The sequence below is a fragment of the Olea europaea genome, chromosome 17, assembly GCF_002742605.1.
Source record: "Olea europaea var. sylvestris chromosome 17, O_europaea_v1, whole genome shotgun sequence".
NCBI classification, from domain to species: Eukaryota; Viridiplantae; Streptophyta; class Magnoliopsida; order Lamiales; family Oleaceae; genus Olea; species Olea europaea.
The window spans coordinates 13,032,987-13,050,322 of record NC_036253.1 but is presented as its reverse complement, the minus strand read 5'-3'; the positions used below and the strand labels follow the sequence as shown (position 1 = coordinate 13,050,322).

The 17,336-nt window shown below is 33.7% G+C and overlaps 1 protein-coding gene across 1 annotated transcript; it reads right to left on the bottom strand.

The window, feature by feature from the left end:
- Positions 1-2,964: 2,964 nt before the first annotated feature.
- Positions 2,965-15,875, bottom strand: LOC111412950 (mediator of RNA polymerase II transcription subunit 17-like). The gene is made up of 8 exons (XM_023043796.1): positions 15,628-15,875; positions 15,325-15,547; positions 6,299-6,412; positions 6,063-6,148; positions 5,546-5,930; positions 4,924-5,385; positions 4,366-4,683; positions 2,965-3,702 (listed from the first exon to the last, which is right to left on the bottom strand). The coding sequence occupies exons 1-8, from the start codon at positions 15,714-15,716 to the stop codon at positions 3,388-3,390; spliced, it is 1,992 nt and encodes a 663-aa protein (XP_022899564.1). The 5' UTR covers positions 15,717-15,875; the 3' UTR covers positions 2,965-3,387.
- Between the last annotated feature and the right edge of the window lie 1,461 nt (positions 15,876-17,336).

Sequence of the window (17,336 nt, the reverse complement as noted above, 5' to 3'; positions counted from 1 at the left end):
GGTATATTTAATAATTCTGAATCCATTCTTCAATTAATAGTAATTAATTATAATTTAGTCAACATTAAAGGTGTTGAACTTGCACTATTAATTCTTTTATCAATGTCAAAATGTTTATGTAAAGCAGGTTATTGTGAAGCAACTACAAAATGTTTTAATTAAGTCGGATACCCAAAATCATACAAAAAATATAGTGTACAAAGAGATTCTCATTGAATAAAAAGTTCATTTCACATCAACAATTTTTTACAACTATCTCCCAAATTATGGTATCTTCAAATATTATTTTTACGACACTTATAAATCAATTCAGAACAACGTGCAACGCACGTTTACTTTTGATTAGTAAATATAAAATGAATACAAAAGAATTTGGACTACTTCACTTAATAATGTTGACATTTTAGAATAGATCATCGAGTATTAATAAGGTATCTGACTCCATTAAGTTAAAAATAGCAATTTAATCCGTTTAAATCTCAAACGAACAATCAAATTTCAAGATTAGTGTGCTCCAACGAGAATTGTTAATAAATCAAAACATAATTTTACTATTTCACAACCCTTAACACAAATAAACCACAAGTTAGCATTTTAAGTGGGAAGGACGCAATATTAGAACTCGACCTGGAGAACTACAGGCATTAAAAGCCAAATACTTGTCCATTTAGAACTAGGGACCATATTAGGTGGACCAAAACGAGATGAGCAAATTCAAAAATTGTTCGATCAAAATCAGCAAATTTAAAAACTATCGAATTCAACCCAAAATAAGACGATTCATTCTAAAATTTAATTATAATTTATTTACATAATTAATTTCTTTACTACTGGTTTAACCCTTTATCTTTTCTACGTCAATACTAGAGTTGGTTTTTTCAAATGTTTCTTAGACAATACAATAGCAAATGAGGCTCGTGCCTCAAGCCCAAAACCACAAAGGGCCTATCTTGGCCCAAAGTTTTTTTTTTTTTTTTTTCAATACTAAAAGAAGGAAAAGAAAAAGGAAAATAGTTTTTTCATTAATTGTGAGATGATTGAAATATTTGTTTGTTGTTTTAATCTTAAGTTTTACGTTAACAATATGTTGCATATTATATCGTTGAATTTTGCATTTACGTTGATTTTGAGGGGCCTAATTTTTGGACTTCGCCTCGAGCTCCGACAATCACAGAACCGACCCTGGCTAACAGCCATACGGATACATTTAAGAAATTACAAACAAGCAACTCAACTTCATTTAGATGGAACAAACCAAGAAAGCTTTTCCCAGACTACTCAATCCATTAGTTGTATTACACATATCTCATATGTACAACCATGTATTGAGGAATAATTTATTAAGCACCGATATTTAACTTATACTAAGTGCTGATGACATATTTTCATCAACTATCCCTACTAAACCTTTAAAATTATAAAAATGTATTATATGCATTCACATTATATTTCAATATTATCCTTACTCAAATTCATCATTTAAACGCCATATATTAACATTACTTTTATATATTTATCCCACTCTAAATATACCTTTATTACAATTTTAAAAAAGCATTATATTACTTGCCTCAAGAAACAATTAAGGCTAAAAATTAAGGAGCTATTCTCTTCGTATTTCAGTTTTGTATTTTGAGTTTCGAACTCATTTTGAATTTTGTGTTTTGAGTATTTGTTTTGAAATTGTTTAAAATACGTTCTTTTTGCCATTCTGAAAAACGATTGCTCAAAACAAAAAATGGAATCCGTTAAACGTATTTACTATGAAATTCTTTGAAATTTTGGAAAACCTTTTTACCACCACCATCAACCACCGGCAACACCACTGCCGCCACCATCAACACCGATGCCCCACCATCAACAATCAACAATACTGCCACCACCATTAAATATCAACCACTGCCACCACCATCAAACATCAACACCACTGCCACCACCCTGAACCACACACCACCGCCAAAAAATCCAAATGGAAAAACCACCCTAAACCACCATCAACACCAGATCGAAAAACCAAAATCGAAAAATCAACCTGAAGCACCATCAACACCAGATCAATAAATGAATAAAACCCCCAAAAGTGAGAGAGAAAAGAGGGAGAAGAAACCACCATCAACACCCATAACCCATCGCGCCACTACAAATCACCTCTCCCAAACCACAGTCGACGTCGAAGAGAGAATGGGCCACGCTTCCCCATGCAACATCGCGACTCCCCACGAACCCAATCGCGGTAGCGTCGCGACGAATGGATTGCGCCTCCCCACGTCGACGCCACCACCAACGCCACCACCATCAACCATTCCGTCGTCGACGTCGAGAAGGGTGAAGGAAGAGATGACCGAAAGGAGAGAATGAAGCAGGAAGTCACAGCCGTTGGTTTTTTTTTTTTCCTCTCTCTCTTGTTTTGCGCGTTTTGGATTTTTCTCGTGTTTTGTACAGAAAACATTCTAAACGACATTTTGGTCGTCTTGTGTTTTATTCACAAATTTTTCTTTGTTTTTGAAAACGCGTTTTTGAAAACATGGAAGAGAACACATTTTCACAATTTTGAAAAATCGAAAACGAAAAATGGCCCGAAAACGTCAAAGAGAACAGACCCTAAGCCTTTTCTCCCTTGTGTTAACAACAAATAACATAATATTTAACAAATTTCTACAATTACAAAATATTTCAATCACCTTGTTTACATCTCAGTTCACCTAAAACGCACAAATTTTGAAAACTTGACTTGCAAAAATCATGTACTTTAAAAGAAAGAACACAATAAATATTAGGATTCTAAAACATACCAAAATCATGTATTTTAGAGAGAAATTGTTTTTTTGTGTGTGTGTGTGTGTGTGTCTTTTTGTGCACTGGTGAGATTTGTCCATGATCTGCCATACAATGCACATATATTCCTGCAAGACATTCAGTTCCCTTTTCACATGACCCAAAAATTCAGAATTGTCAAGACCGGTATAATATGATAGAACCAAGCAGGACAAATGCCAAAAAAAGGGCATAAAAAACTCTTAACAGCATTATAATCTTACACGAGCCATGTGCTTATAACTAGACCCAGAAGAACAATCCCCATCAAGGTAAAGGTCCATAGTCCAGTAGGTCACATTCCCACGGATATGGCTGGAGCAGGAAGTATTCATTCTAAACAACTACAACCCAGACCATACAACGACAGTTTATTTTGATTCCAACAGTGAGGATAAAACTTTGCATTGAAATCGAGACAAGATACCTCCGGAACAACCAGCATTTTGTTGATGGAAACTAAGCTGACTAGCTTAACCTTGTGCACTTCACAAAAATCAAGCACACTTGCTAGTCAAGTTTGTAAATCAAACCGTTCTATGTTCAAGTGCAACATAAAAATGCTCAGAATCATTAACAGCTACACAAGTTCACAAAATCCAATAGAGTAGAGTACAACACATTCAGAGATAAATGACCTAGAAATTTCCTGCTTTCAGATTCACCAATTGAGAGGCCAGGATGAAGTTTAAGATCCTCGGTTAATCCATCATCTATCATCAACCACCATGAGATGCATCCTATGGTATCTTCAGGGTCTACATGAGCCACCAAACTAGCTATTTCACCATGGTCCAGTTCAAATGCCAACGATAAGAAGTCTCTATTCACTTTAATACCGAGACTGAGGGCTTCCTCATGAAGCCACTGAATAACTTGACTAGCAACCTACAGTATAATTTATGACAACAGTAAGTAAAGCAATGTCCACATAACATTAATTTTAATAAGTACAATTAGTTGCATAAAGAGGTTATGCATTTCATAAGCCCAACAAAAATGTTGATACATAGCTGCCTGTCGAATTTTTTTATTTATATTTTTCCCCAGATTGGACCTTTCGGAGTATCCATCTGCCCAATCTCCACAAATGGCCGAAATGACGAGAATATGCCATTCTGACCTATTACTTTTTTTTACTTGTACTTTCTTTATTTTATTTTATTTTAATTTTTTCCATTTCCTTCTTTCTTAGAAATCTTTTAGCGCAAAGAAGAACTAATCCACTTATTGTAACAAAAGTACGATAGCAGAAGGCCTGTTTCAAGATCATTCATATAAAATCCTTATGTATCAATAATAAGATATATAAACTAATGTTATAAACCTAAGTAAAAAATAAAGAAAAAGAAAATTGAAAATGGTGAATTATACAGCTAAATAAAACAAAATATGATCAATTAATGTCACTTAAGTGTTCCAAGCATCTCCTACAAAGTGCAAGAGGTATAAAGGATGACTAGTTAGTTATGATATAAATAGAGGTATTGCATATGCAACACTACACCTTAATATAAATCACTCTGGAAAAGTGTATGATTCAAATCTTACCTGCTGCAGGAGTATTATAGGAAGATCTGCCAAGTCACATTCGTATCTGTTGATAGGACAAGTGATCTCGGGCTTTCCATTAAATAGGCCAACAACGTTAGGATTACCTTCCCCTTGCACACTAATAGATTCATCAATCACAACCACCTTAGTCCAAAACTGAGATTTTACGTTCTTCACATTGTTAGCACCAGATGACTGAATTTGGCTTCCAGCATGAAGAATCGACTGAGGAACCTTCATTGATAGAGTCCATGAAGATGTCCGTGAATGCCAAGTGTGGTGAGATATCAACTGGACATACGGAGTTTTGCAAACCTTCAAGTTGTGGTAATACATCCAAAAAAAATGTCATTGCCAGATAAATATAAAAAGGCCAATTATAAAATCTAAAAACCTTTTGTAGGGAAACCTTCTTTTGTGAATAAAATGACAAATCTTCTAATAAATAAATAAATAAATAAATAATAATAATAATAATAAAATAAATAAATTAAAAAAAATTTCTAAATGTCTTCTGATACATAGAATACGTCAATGAGGAAAACAAGTGCATACCAGATATTCCAGCTCTGACAGAACTTTGTTTGAGAAGATTCTGTGAGCTAGAGACATGCAGAAATGATCCAGAATATTTAAGTTGTCCTTTGATTGCTGACCAGATATCTGACTTCTAACAGAAGACGTGGTCTTATTTTTTGCTTTTACAAACACATATTCATTAAACAGTTGTTGCAAATAAATCTCGAAACTAATTCGATTTGGAAACCCCAATTTCTTCACGTTATCTTTTCCTTCTCCAAATTTTGACCCATCCAATAATTCAGAAGGTAAAGTTTCAGTCTCTGAACTGTTTGTGCCTGCTCCACAGTCTGTCTTGTTATCTTGACTAGATGGCAGAAGTGAAATCGAAACAGACGCTCCTTGGTTAATGCTCAAGCTTAGATAGTTTTCTTGTATCCCAGTCAGATTTACACTTAGAGATGAATTACATGCTTCGTAACTTATCAATTCAAACACCTATAAACAATGAACCAAGCATGTGGTCAAATTATTATATAGATGCATGGAGGACAGAATTTTTTGCTCACAGATAGATGTAGAATGGATGAAATGGATAGAACTCATAGATGTATCTAAATATACAAAGAAAAGGGGAAGGAAAAAAAACCCATTATACTTGCTCATCAAAGATGGCGCGATGAACTTCACGGAGGAGTGAATGTGTTTCCCTCACACATTCATCATCATTAGCATGTTCTTTCATAGTTTCTGTGGAATCCTCAGACAAGGCACGCGTGTTGGTCTCACCGATTCTTCTCATATTATTAGCAAAATGAGAACCAAGAAACTCAAATCGAAGAGAGTGGCATGAATTTGGAGGCAAATTCACAGCCAGCATTCCAGCTGTGTCATGCTCGATAGGAATTGTAGACATAGAAGATGGGCGAAGTGAAGCAGATGTATCATTTAATGTGTTGTAAAATAAATCAATGTAGAATCCCTTGTTGCCAGAGGCAGCAGCCACCGATCGATGTCGTTTAACTTTCCAATTGTGCTGCAATCTGTTTGTTCATTTATAAGCATATGAAATAGAGTAATATTGGGTAGAAAAAACAAGTGATATGAAGCAAGAATATGTATCTTATGATCTGAGACCCAACAAATCTACGACCTGCAAAGGTATGCACGCTCACCTAATGAGAGCACCATAAAATCTTGCTTCTCTAGCTACCTGCTGTTCTAATGCTGTCGCTGATTGCTTGAAATATTTTCCTAGATGCTGCAAAGTAACATGTAAGACCTCGTGCATTAGACAGTCATTAAGCAGAAATTCTATATGATAGCTCGCCAGAAAATATATATACTACATTTTAAATGAATAAGACATTGTCACTGCCTATCAATTGTGCAGAGAAAGAGAGAAAAATACACGGAAACACTGTAGCTTCGTTGCAGTAGATACAGCCAGGTCAGACAAAATCTCATTGGGTAACTGCTTTGGCCTGGTCATGCCGGCAACCGTTACTGCATCATTCGCCTCTACCTATATGCAATTTATGAAACCAGTAAATTAGGAATGTACCTTCAATTTTTTTGTCATTCTTTAGTTTAGCATTATTTCCTCTCTAATGGGTGTTGTCTTTCATAGTCAATGAAAGTAAACCAGAATATGGAGCAAATGAAAAAAATGAAACATGCATAAAGTAACTTGGTCACTTATCAGAGGATTCAGTTATGTCATAGTTAATCTAGAATGCTGCAGGATAAGTCAATCGGAATCTGAGGTTCCTAAAATATCAGTCAACTTCATCTTAGTCAATTTATCTGGTATATAAACTAGAAATCTAATGTCCCAATATTATGTATAGAATCATCATCTAACAGAAGTGGACATGGACTACAAGGCCAAGTGGTAATGACGTAGGCAAGAAAAGGATCAAGAAAAAAGTTAATAAAGGGAATATTATTTGGCAAAACACACGGTATTTTGGGGATATTCTAGCCCAATCTATTATTCGGTTAGACTTAAATCTGCACTAGATCCTATTTTTTAAGTTTCCTTTTCTATCCCCCATCAGGCCGTTGTGATAATTTCAAGAAATCGGTATCTTCTTGAATTTCTGGATTAGGTACTTCAATTAGGGGTTAAATCTTACTTTGTTTGAAGTCATTAGTACTAGTTTCTTAGGTATTTATTGAGTTCTCATATTGAAAGTAGGATACCTTTTGGGTTTAGGGAGTTCCTGGAGTTTTGTATAAAGCTTCTACTTGAAATTTATAAAATAGAGATGTAATTGTTGAGTTTTAGAGAGCTTGAGTAACCATTTGGATTGAGTGCTGTAATTCCAAAACTAGCTGAGATTCCTGTGGAGATCGCGGGGTGAAGAAATATTTTATTTCTTTTCCTTCTATTCTACTTTTTATTTCTCAAGAATTACAAAATTTCCCAAGCTTCAAAAATACTTCATCCAAAATCACTGAAAAGATAAACCATCCCAAAGTTCTACTAAATCACTAGTTTTCTCTTGTTCATGCAAATAAATGATGACCAAAAATGTTAATAATCAGCGAAATGAGATTCTTTGAGTAACATTTAACTTCAAAGGCAGAAACAGCTGAGTAATATACTAAACAAAGCATGTTATCAAGGACAAAGGCTGAAGAAAATCAAGAAAATGGGCTTAAAATCTAAACAGAAACTGTCATTGATTACTCAGAAAGGAGTCCAGGATGGAACTTGTGATGTAGTGCCAGAGGAAATAACAAAAGCAGATTTTGGAAAATTGTTGTCATTGAAGGTCAGTGAGCGTAAGTACAATACTTGCTTGTGCTGAAAAGGAAAATCATTCAATTGCTGCTACCAAAGCAAAGTGCTCAATGTAGTTCAAGTTTTCACCAGCATAGATGATTAAATATCACCATCCCAAGTAATGGAGAATTTTTGTTGAACAACTTCTAAAACTTAACTACATAAGTCATTGGAGATGAAGAATTTTTATTTATTTTAGAGACGGGAAGCATTTTTTTTTTAATGCCCCCATTTGGGAAATATATATCATTTATAAATTGGACAAACTTCATTTTTAACCACACAATTACAATATACTCACAAGTACTATCCACTTATCCTTCACTCATTTAATCTATTTATAAATCAAACCATTCATAAATTCTTCCCAAACTGAGGTTATATATTCTAAAATTTGATTTTTTGAAATCATTTAAAAAATGGTTGGCAAGTGCAATGATTGTTACTAGTGATCTTAAGGATATATCCATCAATGGGAGCAAAATATCATCTTTTGACTGAAAATGTTGAAAGTAAATTACAAGAGGGCAATTCTTAAAGATTCAGTTAGCATGGTTATATTGCCACCACAATTTTCTTTTGTTCCACCAATTTTTAGTTGCAATATAGGTCCCCAATCTCTACTTATCTCGCACTTTTGCATCCATGTTTTCTATTTCGTATTCTTATCATCAATCTCTCATTAATCAACACGTCTCGTGGTCCTGAAGATCTGTCCAATATTTTGTTAACGTGCTTTCAAATGAGGGGCAAATTTTTTGCCACACTGCTTTTTTGTTGATTTTTTTCTTATTTTTCCTTCTAAAGGATATTGTGAATGGAAATCTCCTAACGGATACGACATCTTAATTAGTAAAAGTTCGATGATAAGAATGCCAAAAAAATTGGTACATAATTCCGCATTTGCTTTGGATAAAAAAATAATTTTTTAGTAAATTTTGATAAAAGTTTGTGAAATTTATGGTTGAAAAATTAATAAAAGTTGTATGTTTCATAAAATGTGTGGTAGAAAATGATTTGAGGAAAAATAAGTTTTAAGAAATGGAAGCAAAACAAGGACTAGCTACGACAATGAACATATGATGGAGACATTTATGCTCGTTTAGTATGACTTTCATTTTTATTTTTGCTTCCTATAGAAGAGTTTTTGGAGGAAGCTACCTTTATTTTTGTTTGGGAACTAATTTTTAAAAGAGTTTCCCATTCCGAAAATGTTTTTAGAGAAAGCCACATTGAACCAGCTTCCTCTAAAAAAACACTTTCATAAAATTAGTCTAACGGGTCTAAAAGCAATTTTCAAGTCTTAAAAACTCCTTTTGACCTTTAAAAAGCCATACCAAAAGGGCTCTTAGTCCAAGTGAAAAGCAATAGAACAAAAGAAAATGTGATGGTTATAAAACCACCCTCAATTATAGACAGGAAGTGATCCCATAGAAGATGTATGACAATTTATGAACATGGGAGCATTTGGACATTTGATCTACCTCGTGTTTTGCTGTTATGGTATCAAGCCAAAGAAATTACCTGATGCAAGAAAAAGAAAATTTCTGATCTTTTTATTGGTGCTTCATGCAAAGAAAAAATGGTATGCTTCCTCTATCTTTTCCCAGGCATAGTTGCCAGTTCAAAAAATTATGGATTCTCACATCAAAAATTCAGGCTGACTTTTCAAATAGGGGCAATGATGCAGGCAGAAGCGGATAAAAAAAATACAAATATAAATTTCAATTTTCTGGCAAATTATAAACTCCTTTAAAGATATTCTACAGCCCAACCACACCTTGAATTGCATATACGGTAGGGCATGCATAAACATGCTTTAGATCTGTAGTTTTCAAGTTAATATTGGGTCAAAAATACTTTTCATAACAGAATTTGAATCTTCTTAGAGTTTCTGGAATAGGTGCTTTGCTTGGGGAACATTTTGTGTGAATTTTTAAAAATGCTCAATTGGGTACCAAGGTGTTTTACTTTCAGGAGACAAGGCAAAAGCCTCTAGATCTTTTGATGCACAACCTTAACACAAGCCAATAATTAATTAAACCATTTTGAAAATTCATGATAATAGCATTAACAAAATTAAAACTCTTAACTCGTCAATAAAATAACGAATGATGAATAGTCAAATTAGTAATCACATACAAAATTAATTGTCCACTGCTAGAACCAGAAAAAGCCTAAAGGTCTTCGATATCATCAATACTAATGGGATCCTTCCACATCACTACTACTAAGATCTTCAAAAAAATCACCGGCATAGTTAATTCCCCTAACATCATCCTCATCGCTTCAATTTCTTCCCATTCTTTTTCTGTTATCCTCCACTTGCAGCAGTGCCTTACCCTTTCCCTTTCCTTTTCCTTTTAATGTAGACAAAAGAAACAAAAGCATGGAGAGGACAAAATAATAATAATAATAATAATTATTATTATTATTATTATTATTATTATTAGTACTACTGCTACTGCTGCTGCTGCTGCTACTACTACTACTACTATTATTATTATTATTATTATACTTGATGTGTCATACACTTGTTCACTTGCTCTCTTTTCATTTCTCCAATTCCTTTTATTCCTAGTTATCAAGGTTGCATTGTCTTTAAAATGGCTAAAAAAAAAAGGAAAAAAGAAAAAATTAAGACGTTCTAAGCTATAAAAAGAGAAGCCTAAACATTAAGGCTGGTAAACAGAAGCCAAAAGGGCGAGACGAACAAGCACATACCTCAGCCACCCTGAGACTTATGCCTAGGGTTTTGCACCTCAATAAACCAAGGCACAAGCCTTGGCAAATGGCACTAAAGGCATAAACTTGAGGTGCTTAATGAAGGCCTCGGGTGAGCCATGCCCCATGGTATAAGCTTCGGGTGCTTTCTAAGTCAATGGTCGTGTCATTCTTTATTTAGAGTTATTAGTTAACTATTACCTTCAAGAATCCTACTAAATTTAGGGGTCCTCGAGTCTTCATAAAGCATTATAATGCTTTTAATTCATAACTAGAAATAAGATTATAGAGTTTACCATGCTTTTGATTTCACGAAGCAACTCCAGTAACTTGAATTGTCAAAGCTCAAATATTCCTTTATAAAACCCACATGTCGGATCATCCATGACCTTGAAATACTAGGAAGAGAATTCAAAGATTCAACATATTTAAGAACAACCTAAACTTTAAACAATTCAAGTCCAGTAAATCTCTCTAAAAAGTAGCCCTTCATATTCACTTTTGCTCGATCCTCTTGTGGTCTGCATCAAGAAACTTACTAAAACATGCTTCAATGTAAAAACCAAACTACACCGAATTCAAAATCCAAGTCAAACCCAAATTTCCACTTAATAAGATTTCTTCATAAATACCTCAAAAAATCAGATAATAAGACAATACTGGTGTTAATCTTTCATCCATTTAATTTTCAGTTTTAACAAAAATTAAAAACCCCTTGATGTTATAGTGTAACTTGTATATAAATTGGATTTAATTCAATAAATGTTGGGTTGAAATTTTCACTATAAAAGATATTGATTTTTATACAACTTGATATATAACTTGAGATACAACTTTAATACGCAAAATCCTCCATATACATTCCATTTATATAATTTTGACAACTCGATAAAGGATCATTCATTTATGTTCCTATGATCGTGCCCATAGAAGGAGAATTAGGTGTAAACCATATGAGTTTTATCTTTGAGTCATATAGTGTCGAAAGTACCCGCACAAAGAGGAGGCAATACGACTTTAGGATAGCGTCTTTAACATGACTCCTAAGGCTAGCTTTCAAAATCTCCTTTATTCTATGTTATATTATTGTTTAACTGTATTTGTCATTTCATTATGTTAATTGATAATCAATCTGCACAAAAATCACCCCATTTTCCCAACAATCTAAAGTCGTGTCGAATGATTTGTATGTAAATGAACTTTTCTCATGGATTATTTGATATGATTTTCAAAACTGTAAGTGGGCAATTTTGGATTGAACATCTTTGCAAATATCTTGTACTAAGGTGGTTGTGAATCTCATACTAAGGTGTGTAATCTTCAAGAGGTGGAGTAATTTACCATATTTGGATTCCTCTCATATATAAACTTACACTTAATGTACTAGTCTTAGCATGACTATTATGAAATAATCTACTTCTATTTTATCTGTGAAAAATAATAACCAAGTGACATTTTAACTTTTGATGTGACCCTACTACGTAAATAAAATAAAAAGAGATTATTCACAATTAACTGTAAAATTTAGTCAGCCACTCAAACCTCGTAAGTATATATCTATGTATCCACTAATGATAAAATATTGCATACAGTAGTCACACACTGATTAACATATTAAGCCTTTTTTTCACCTTTCCTGTTTTGTACCTTCTAATGAATGAAACAATAATTAGTTTAATCGATTCATCAGCACAATAATGTGAAGTCAGCAAGGCAATCATGTAAACAAACCTTCAAAATAAGGGTCAATTCACAGGTAAACTGTTAGCAAAAGTTCCATGTGCATTATGTGTAACTATTTTTCACATCATTTCTGGTGCATGGTGCTTTAAAGTTTGGCATTCCTTGTATATCGAGTCTACATTACTTTTCTTCCGCTACGTACAAAATTTTTTTAGGTTCTTTCTCTTCTTTCTTGTGGACCTGTGATTTTAGATTGCTGAGACTGGATCTTTATGTATGTGTATATAAGTGAAAAAAATAAATGAATGAAATAAAATCTATCGAAGTCTTAATCAGATGTTTCCTGTGAGTTTGATATTACAAGTTTATTCTTCTTTCAATTATTTGACAAGGAATTTAGTTACCTTTCATATATATGGAGATTAATTCTGCATTTATCTGCTGTGCAATCTGGTGACTAATCCAATTTTACATGTTGTTAGATTCTCCTCACACTTGATTACAACCACTAATTGGATTTATGTTCTTCTTTATTTTGAATAAATGGCAAAAGTAATAATGTATTGTTACCACAAGAGGGGTTTTGATGCTTCTTTGACTGCAGTATATGCAATATTCTAATTCCTGATGAATGTAGATTTGATAATTAAGCAACCTTTTTTTTTTTTTTTTGAAAAGCGTTTTAGGCATACCAACAGCATCTAGTTGCTGTTTACATAGATAAGAAATATATGTAACACATGCTAGTCATTGTATGAAACCTATGGAACAGTCAAAAGCATCTTCTAGCCAACCACAAGAAAACACTTCTCCATTACTATGATTCTATGGTCATTCTTAATTGTGAAAATTTTATAAGCTACAAAGGGAGTAAGATCTTTCAATCTATTTCTCTGTTTTATATATATTAAGTATGGATAATGAGTATAACGGCTTTGTGTGCAATATATTTTTTTTACAAAATAAACTTGGAAAAGGAAGAAAGAAAACTAAAATGCGAAAGTTAGCAACGTAATTATCGATTTCAAGTGCATTCATGTTATTTTAACCCATTATTTTGATTGGCAATTTTAATTAGTCAAATATTTGTTATAACACTGATGTTTAGCACATGTCGTAAATTTATCTATTCTTTGGGTCAAATTTTATATTTGTTAGAATTCCATGTGATTTTATTCCTTAAAAATAATATTTCTTTTGTAGTACATTTAATGTACTCTATTTAAAAATTTAATTTCGAGTACAAAATTGCAAATCTTTTGCATCTAAAGCCCATTTTATGATTATGAAGGCATGTTTGCTTAGATCAATATTGTTAAACCATATTTGATATATATTTATATTTTAATTCTTATTGTCTAATGTTTTGTGATACATGGGCATCATTGTATTCAATTATGTTGTCCAAGTGGAAAATAATTGTAAATATTTATATTTGGACCAATATAATCACTAGGCTCGTAAAGGTCACTTAATCTATTTAATTAAATCGTGAGACATTAATTTTGACAAATAGTCATGTACACTGAATTTCACATTATGTAATAGACGCTGTCCTTTCTAACTCTGTAGTAAGTGACATCCCGTCTATAATCACGAGGAAGGAGAGGAAAAAAAGATTAAAAAAGAAAATCTACTTTCGAATGTGGTAAAGAAATTCCACAAGTTGGATATCTTTGAAATTTCAGATATACATCTCATATATTTTATTATCCTTAAATGTAAAACTGATTTTGAAAAGTGTTGAAGAATGATCTGCAGGTAAATTACAAGAATTGATGAATGCATATGCTCAAATGTGTTACTAAAAGTCAATATTTGAAATTTCATATGTATATTATATTATACTCAAATATGTAACGTTGATATTTTGAAAATTTCCTAAGAAGATTTTGCAGATATGCAGATTGCAAGCGAAAGAGTTTTGCAAATAAAGGACATAAATAGATTGTAGTTTGAGATGAACAAAAATAAATCATCGAGGGAATGAGTTTAAGCTTATAAAGGAGCCACCTACGAGATTAACCTAACCTTTTGTGATTGGAGATTCCATGAAGAAGGTTCAATGTGGTAGAACAACTTGTACTACGTGATTCGTAATAGAACTACTTATATCGTGCTTATCCCTATGGTGATAGTGCTAATTATAATGTGATGTTAGGAATGACGTAACTCTGAATAAGTATCAAGGCGAAAATTCTTGCGAGATGTAGGTCACACGATTCTTGAAGCAGTCACATATGTAAGAGTTGTCATGAGGTCATTGACTATGGGATTGGGTTATTCCATAGAGAATCTTACTAGAATCAAGATTAGAGTGCATGACTATTAAAAGAGCTACCCTCTATGAACTAGAGCATATATCGATATTGTGTGAGGAATACTTAAAGTTTGGTCAAAGGAACCTAATTTAAGGTTTCTTCGCTCCCTCAAATGAAAATTATTATCACTAAGTGAGATTCAAGTTCGAAAGACACCTACACCAATTGTACAATATTAAAGTTTCCAATATAAGCCTGTTTCATTTGGATTAAAACATGATTTTAATCTAAATCAAAATCAAATAATCAATATTAACCACATCTTTCATGGGTACACAACATTCCAACTACACATTTCTAAAACTTCTATCACTAAAAACTCTAATTTTAATTCCCACCAAACACCCTCTATATATATTATATATGTATTTATCTTTTTCAAAGTTTAAAACTTGTGGGGATTGTTGTAAAATATAAAAATAAGTTTTAATTGTTCAACCATTTAATTTTCAGTTTTAACAAAAATTAGAACCCCTTAATATTATAGTGTAACTTGTATATATAACTTGATATGCAACTTGAATACACAAAACCCTTCATGTACATTCTATTTATATATTTTTGGCAACTCAATAAAGGTTAGTTCGCTTATTTCCTTATGATCGCGGCCGCAAGCCACATCAATTTTATCATGGAGCTATGTAGTATCAAAAGTGCCCGCACAAAAGGGAGACAACACAACTTTAGAACGGTGACTCCCAAGGCTTGCTTTTTCAAAATCTCTTCTTTATGTTATATTATATTATTGTAGAATTGTATTTGTTATTTTATTATGATGATTCTAAACACAAATCACCATTTTCCCAACAAATACCATAAGAAGTAAAATACAAGGTGATACTATTTGAGAGCTAAAAAAAAATCACAGAGAGAGAAATTGCTCATCACATTCGAATGAAGAGAAGTAAAATAACTTACAGTATTGATGAGATCGATGATGACAGAGAGCTCTTGGCGAGCCAACTGAAGATTTTCCACAAGGCTCTGCCATTGCCCTGGTTGCTGATTGGTGGTTTTACTATCCTTAGAAGTTGTTGTACCTTCACTCTTCTGCTTCTTACTGGGATCCTCCCTCTCCACCGCCCACCCAAAGTCTATTCTCCTTATCAAATTCAACCTATTCTCATCATAGTCCACATCACTGCACAAATACATTATGACAACTATGAAATACGTATGTATACATATATAAATGTGTGTATATGTAATAAGAGTGCGTACGAAGGAAAGCGTTCGGAGCCGTTTTCTTCAATAGCATCTAGGCGTTTGATTGGCAGCTTGTCGATGGATATTTTAATATTTCCATCCATTGTTCTTATTAGAATTTCTGGGGGAATGTGAATTGGAACCTCCAGCGGCAGCCGGCGTTGGACGGAGATGTTGGGTGGCCGGTCGGGAAATAGACGGTGATTTTGGACGAAGAAGTTGGGTTTTTTCTTTGGAAATTGGGATTTAGGCTGAGTTTGTTTGGGCTGGAAACGGGTTATAATCGGGCCGAGCTCGGCTGGCAGTTGGTTTTAAAGACATTTCAAATTGGGAAAAGTGAAATTACATGGACAATCAATTTCAAAAATCAAATTTAAAGATTTATTTATACAAAATTCAGATGATAATTTAATTTTAATATTAAATACTAATATTGTAAAATTAAATTAATATACCCACGCCCCTTCCCATCCACCCCACCCAACCCACAAAACCAAAATTTCACTCAAATCCTATTGTCTCCATTTTCTCTATCTCCATTCTCTCTTGTTAAGATAAGTCAACCTTCAGCTCAAGAGTCCATCAATTAATCAGCTTATCTCCCCTATTGCCTTATCAACAATTTCTGATGCTTGCAGGAATTCTGTTATTGGTGGATTCCATTCACAATCGTGATTCCAGGATATTGCTCCAGCTGTATATTCTAAAATTTTCTTGTAACTTATTCCCCAAGTTTTTCTTCATTGTAATGTGTATAAATTCCCTTAGCTTGGGCGTCTGTAATGTGAAGAAAAACACCAAGAAATATAGATCATTTTTAACTTGGTATCAGAGCTGCAATGCCCAATGCCAATTCCAACTCTCGTCTAGCTCCAACATTTGAATCAAGCATAGTGGTGCCTCCAGTGCATGAAAGCAACCATTCCCCACCATCTGGTGTCTACCTAACCCAAATGTTGTCTGTCAAGCTGGACAAGAACAACTTTCTGCTTTGGCAAAACATAATCCTCCCCATTATAAGAGGACACAATCTGGAAGGATACATTTATGGGGACAGAGGTATGTCCTCCAGAATTCATTGGCACCCAAATCATTGGAGATGCAGGAATGGTAGTTGAGATGAAAAAGAACCCTGAATATGACCAGTGGATGTCAACGATCAGCTGCTAATGGGTGGCTCTACTCATCAATGACCCCTAATATAACTATGAGGGTCATGGGCTGCAGTAACTCTAACAAACTGTGGACTGCAGTGAAAGAGAGCTATGGCATCCAAAACAAATCTAGGATAACATTTCTCACTGGGAAACTTCAGAAATTGAGAAAAGGAACCATAAGCATCGATCAATACCTTAACAAAGTAAAGCTTCTAGCAGACAATCTTGAGAATGCTGGAAAACCCATCCCTCACTCAGATCTTGTAACTCAAGTGATGGCTGGCTTGGATGAAGAATATACTTCCCATTGTTGTTCAAATCAACAGCAGGGACTCTATCTCTTAGGGAGAACTCCAATTAACTCTCATGACCTTTGAAAGCAGGCTTGGACATCTCAATGCTGTTAAGAATGAAATGGCAGAAATCAACCTCAATCAAACATCAATCAATTTCAACCAAAAACCAGGATTAAACAACCATCAGTTCAGAGCCTGCAGGCCAAAAAATGGTAGGAGATTTAACAGAGGAGTAAGAATAGGTAGATACAGAGGTGGTGGCTTCAACAGC

What these genes read in the sequence shown, in the direction of transcription:
- LOC111412950 (XM_023043796.1), bottom strand. Translation starts at nt 15,716, where the DNA reads ATGGATGGAAATATTAAAATATCCATCGACAAGCTGCCAATCAAACGC. An exon ending in TGTCAGAGCTGGAATATCTG is followed by an intron (nt 4,684 to 4,923) that starts GTATGCACTTGT and finishes CACAACTTGAAG; the next exon opens with GTTTGCAAAACTCCGTATGT. An exon ending in CTATAATACTCCTGCAGCAG is followed by an intron (nt 3,703 to 4,365) that starts GTAAGATTTGAA and finishes ATTATACTGTAG; the next exon opens with GTTGCTAGTCAAGTTATTCA.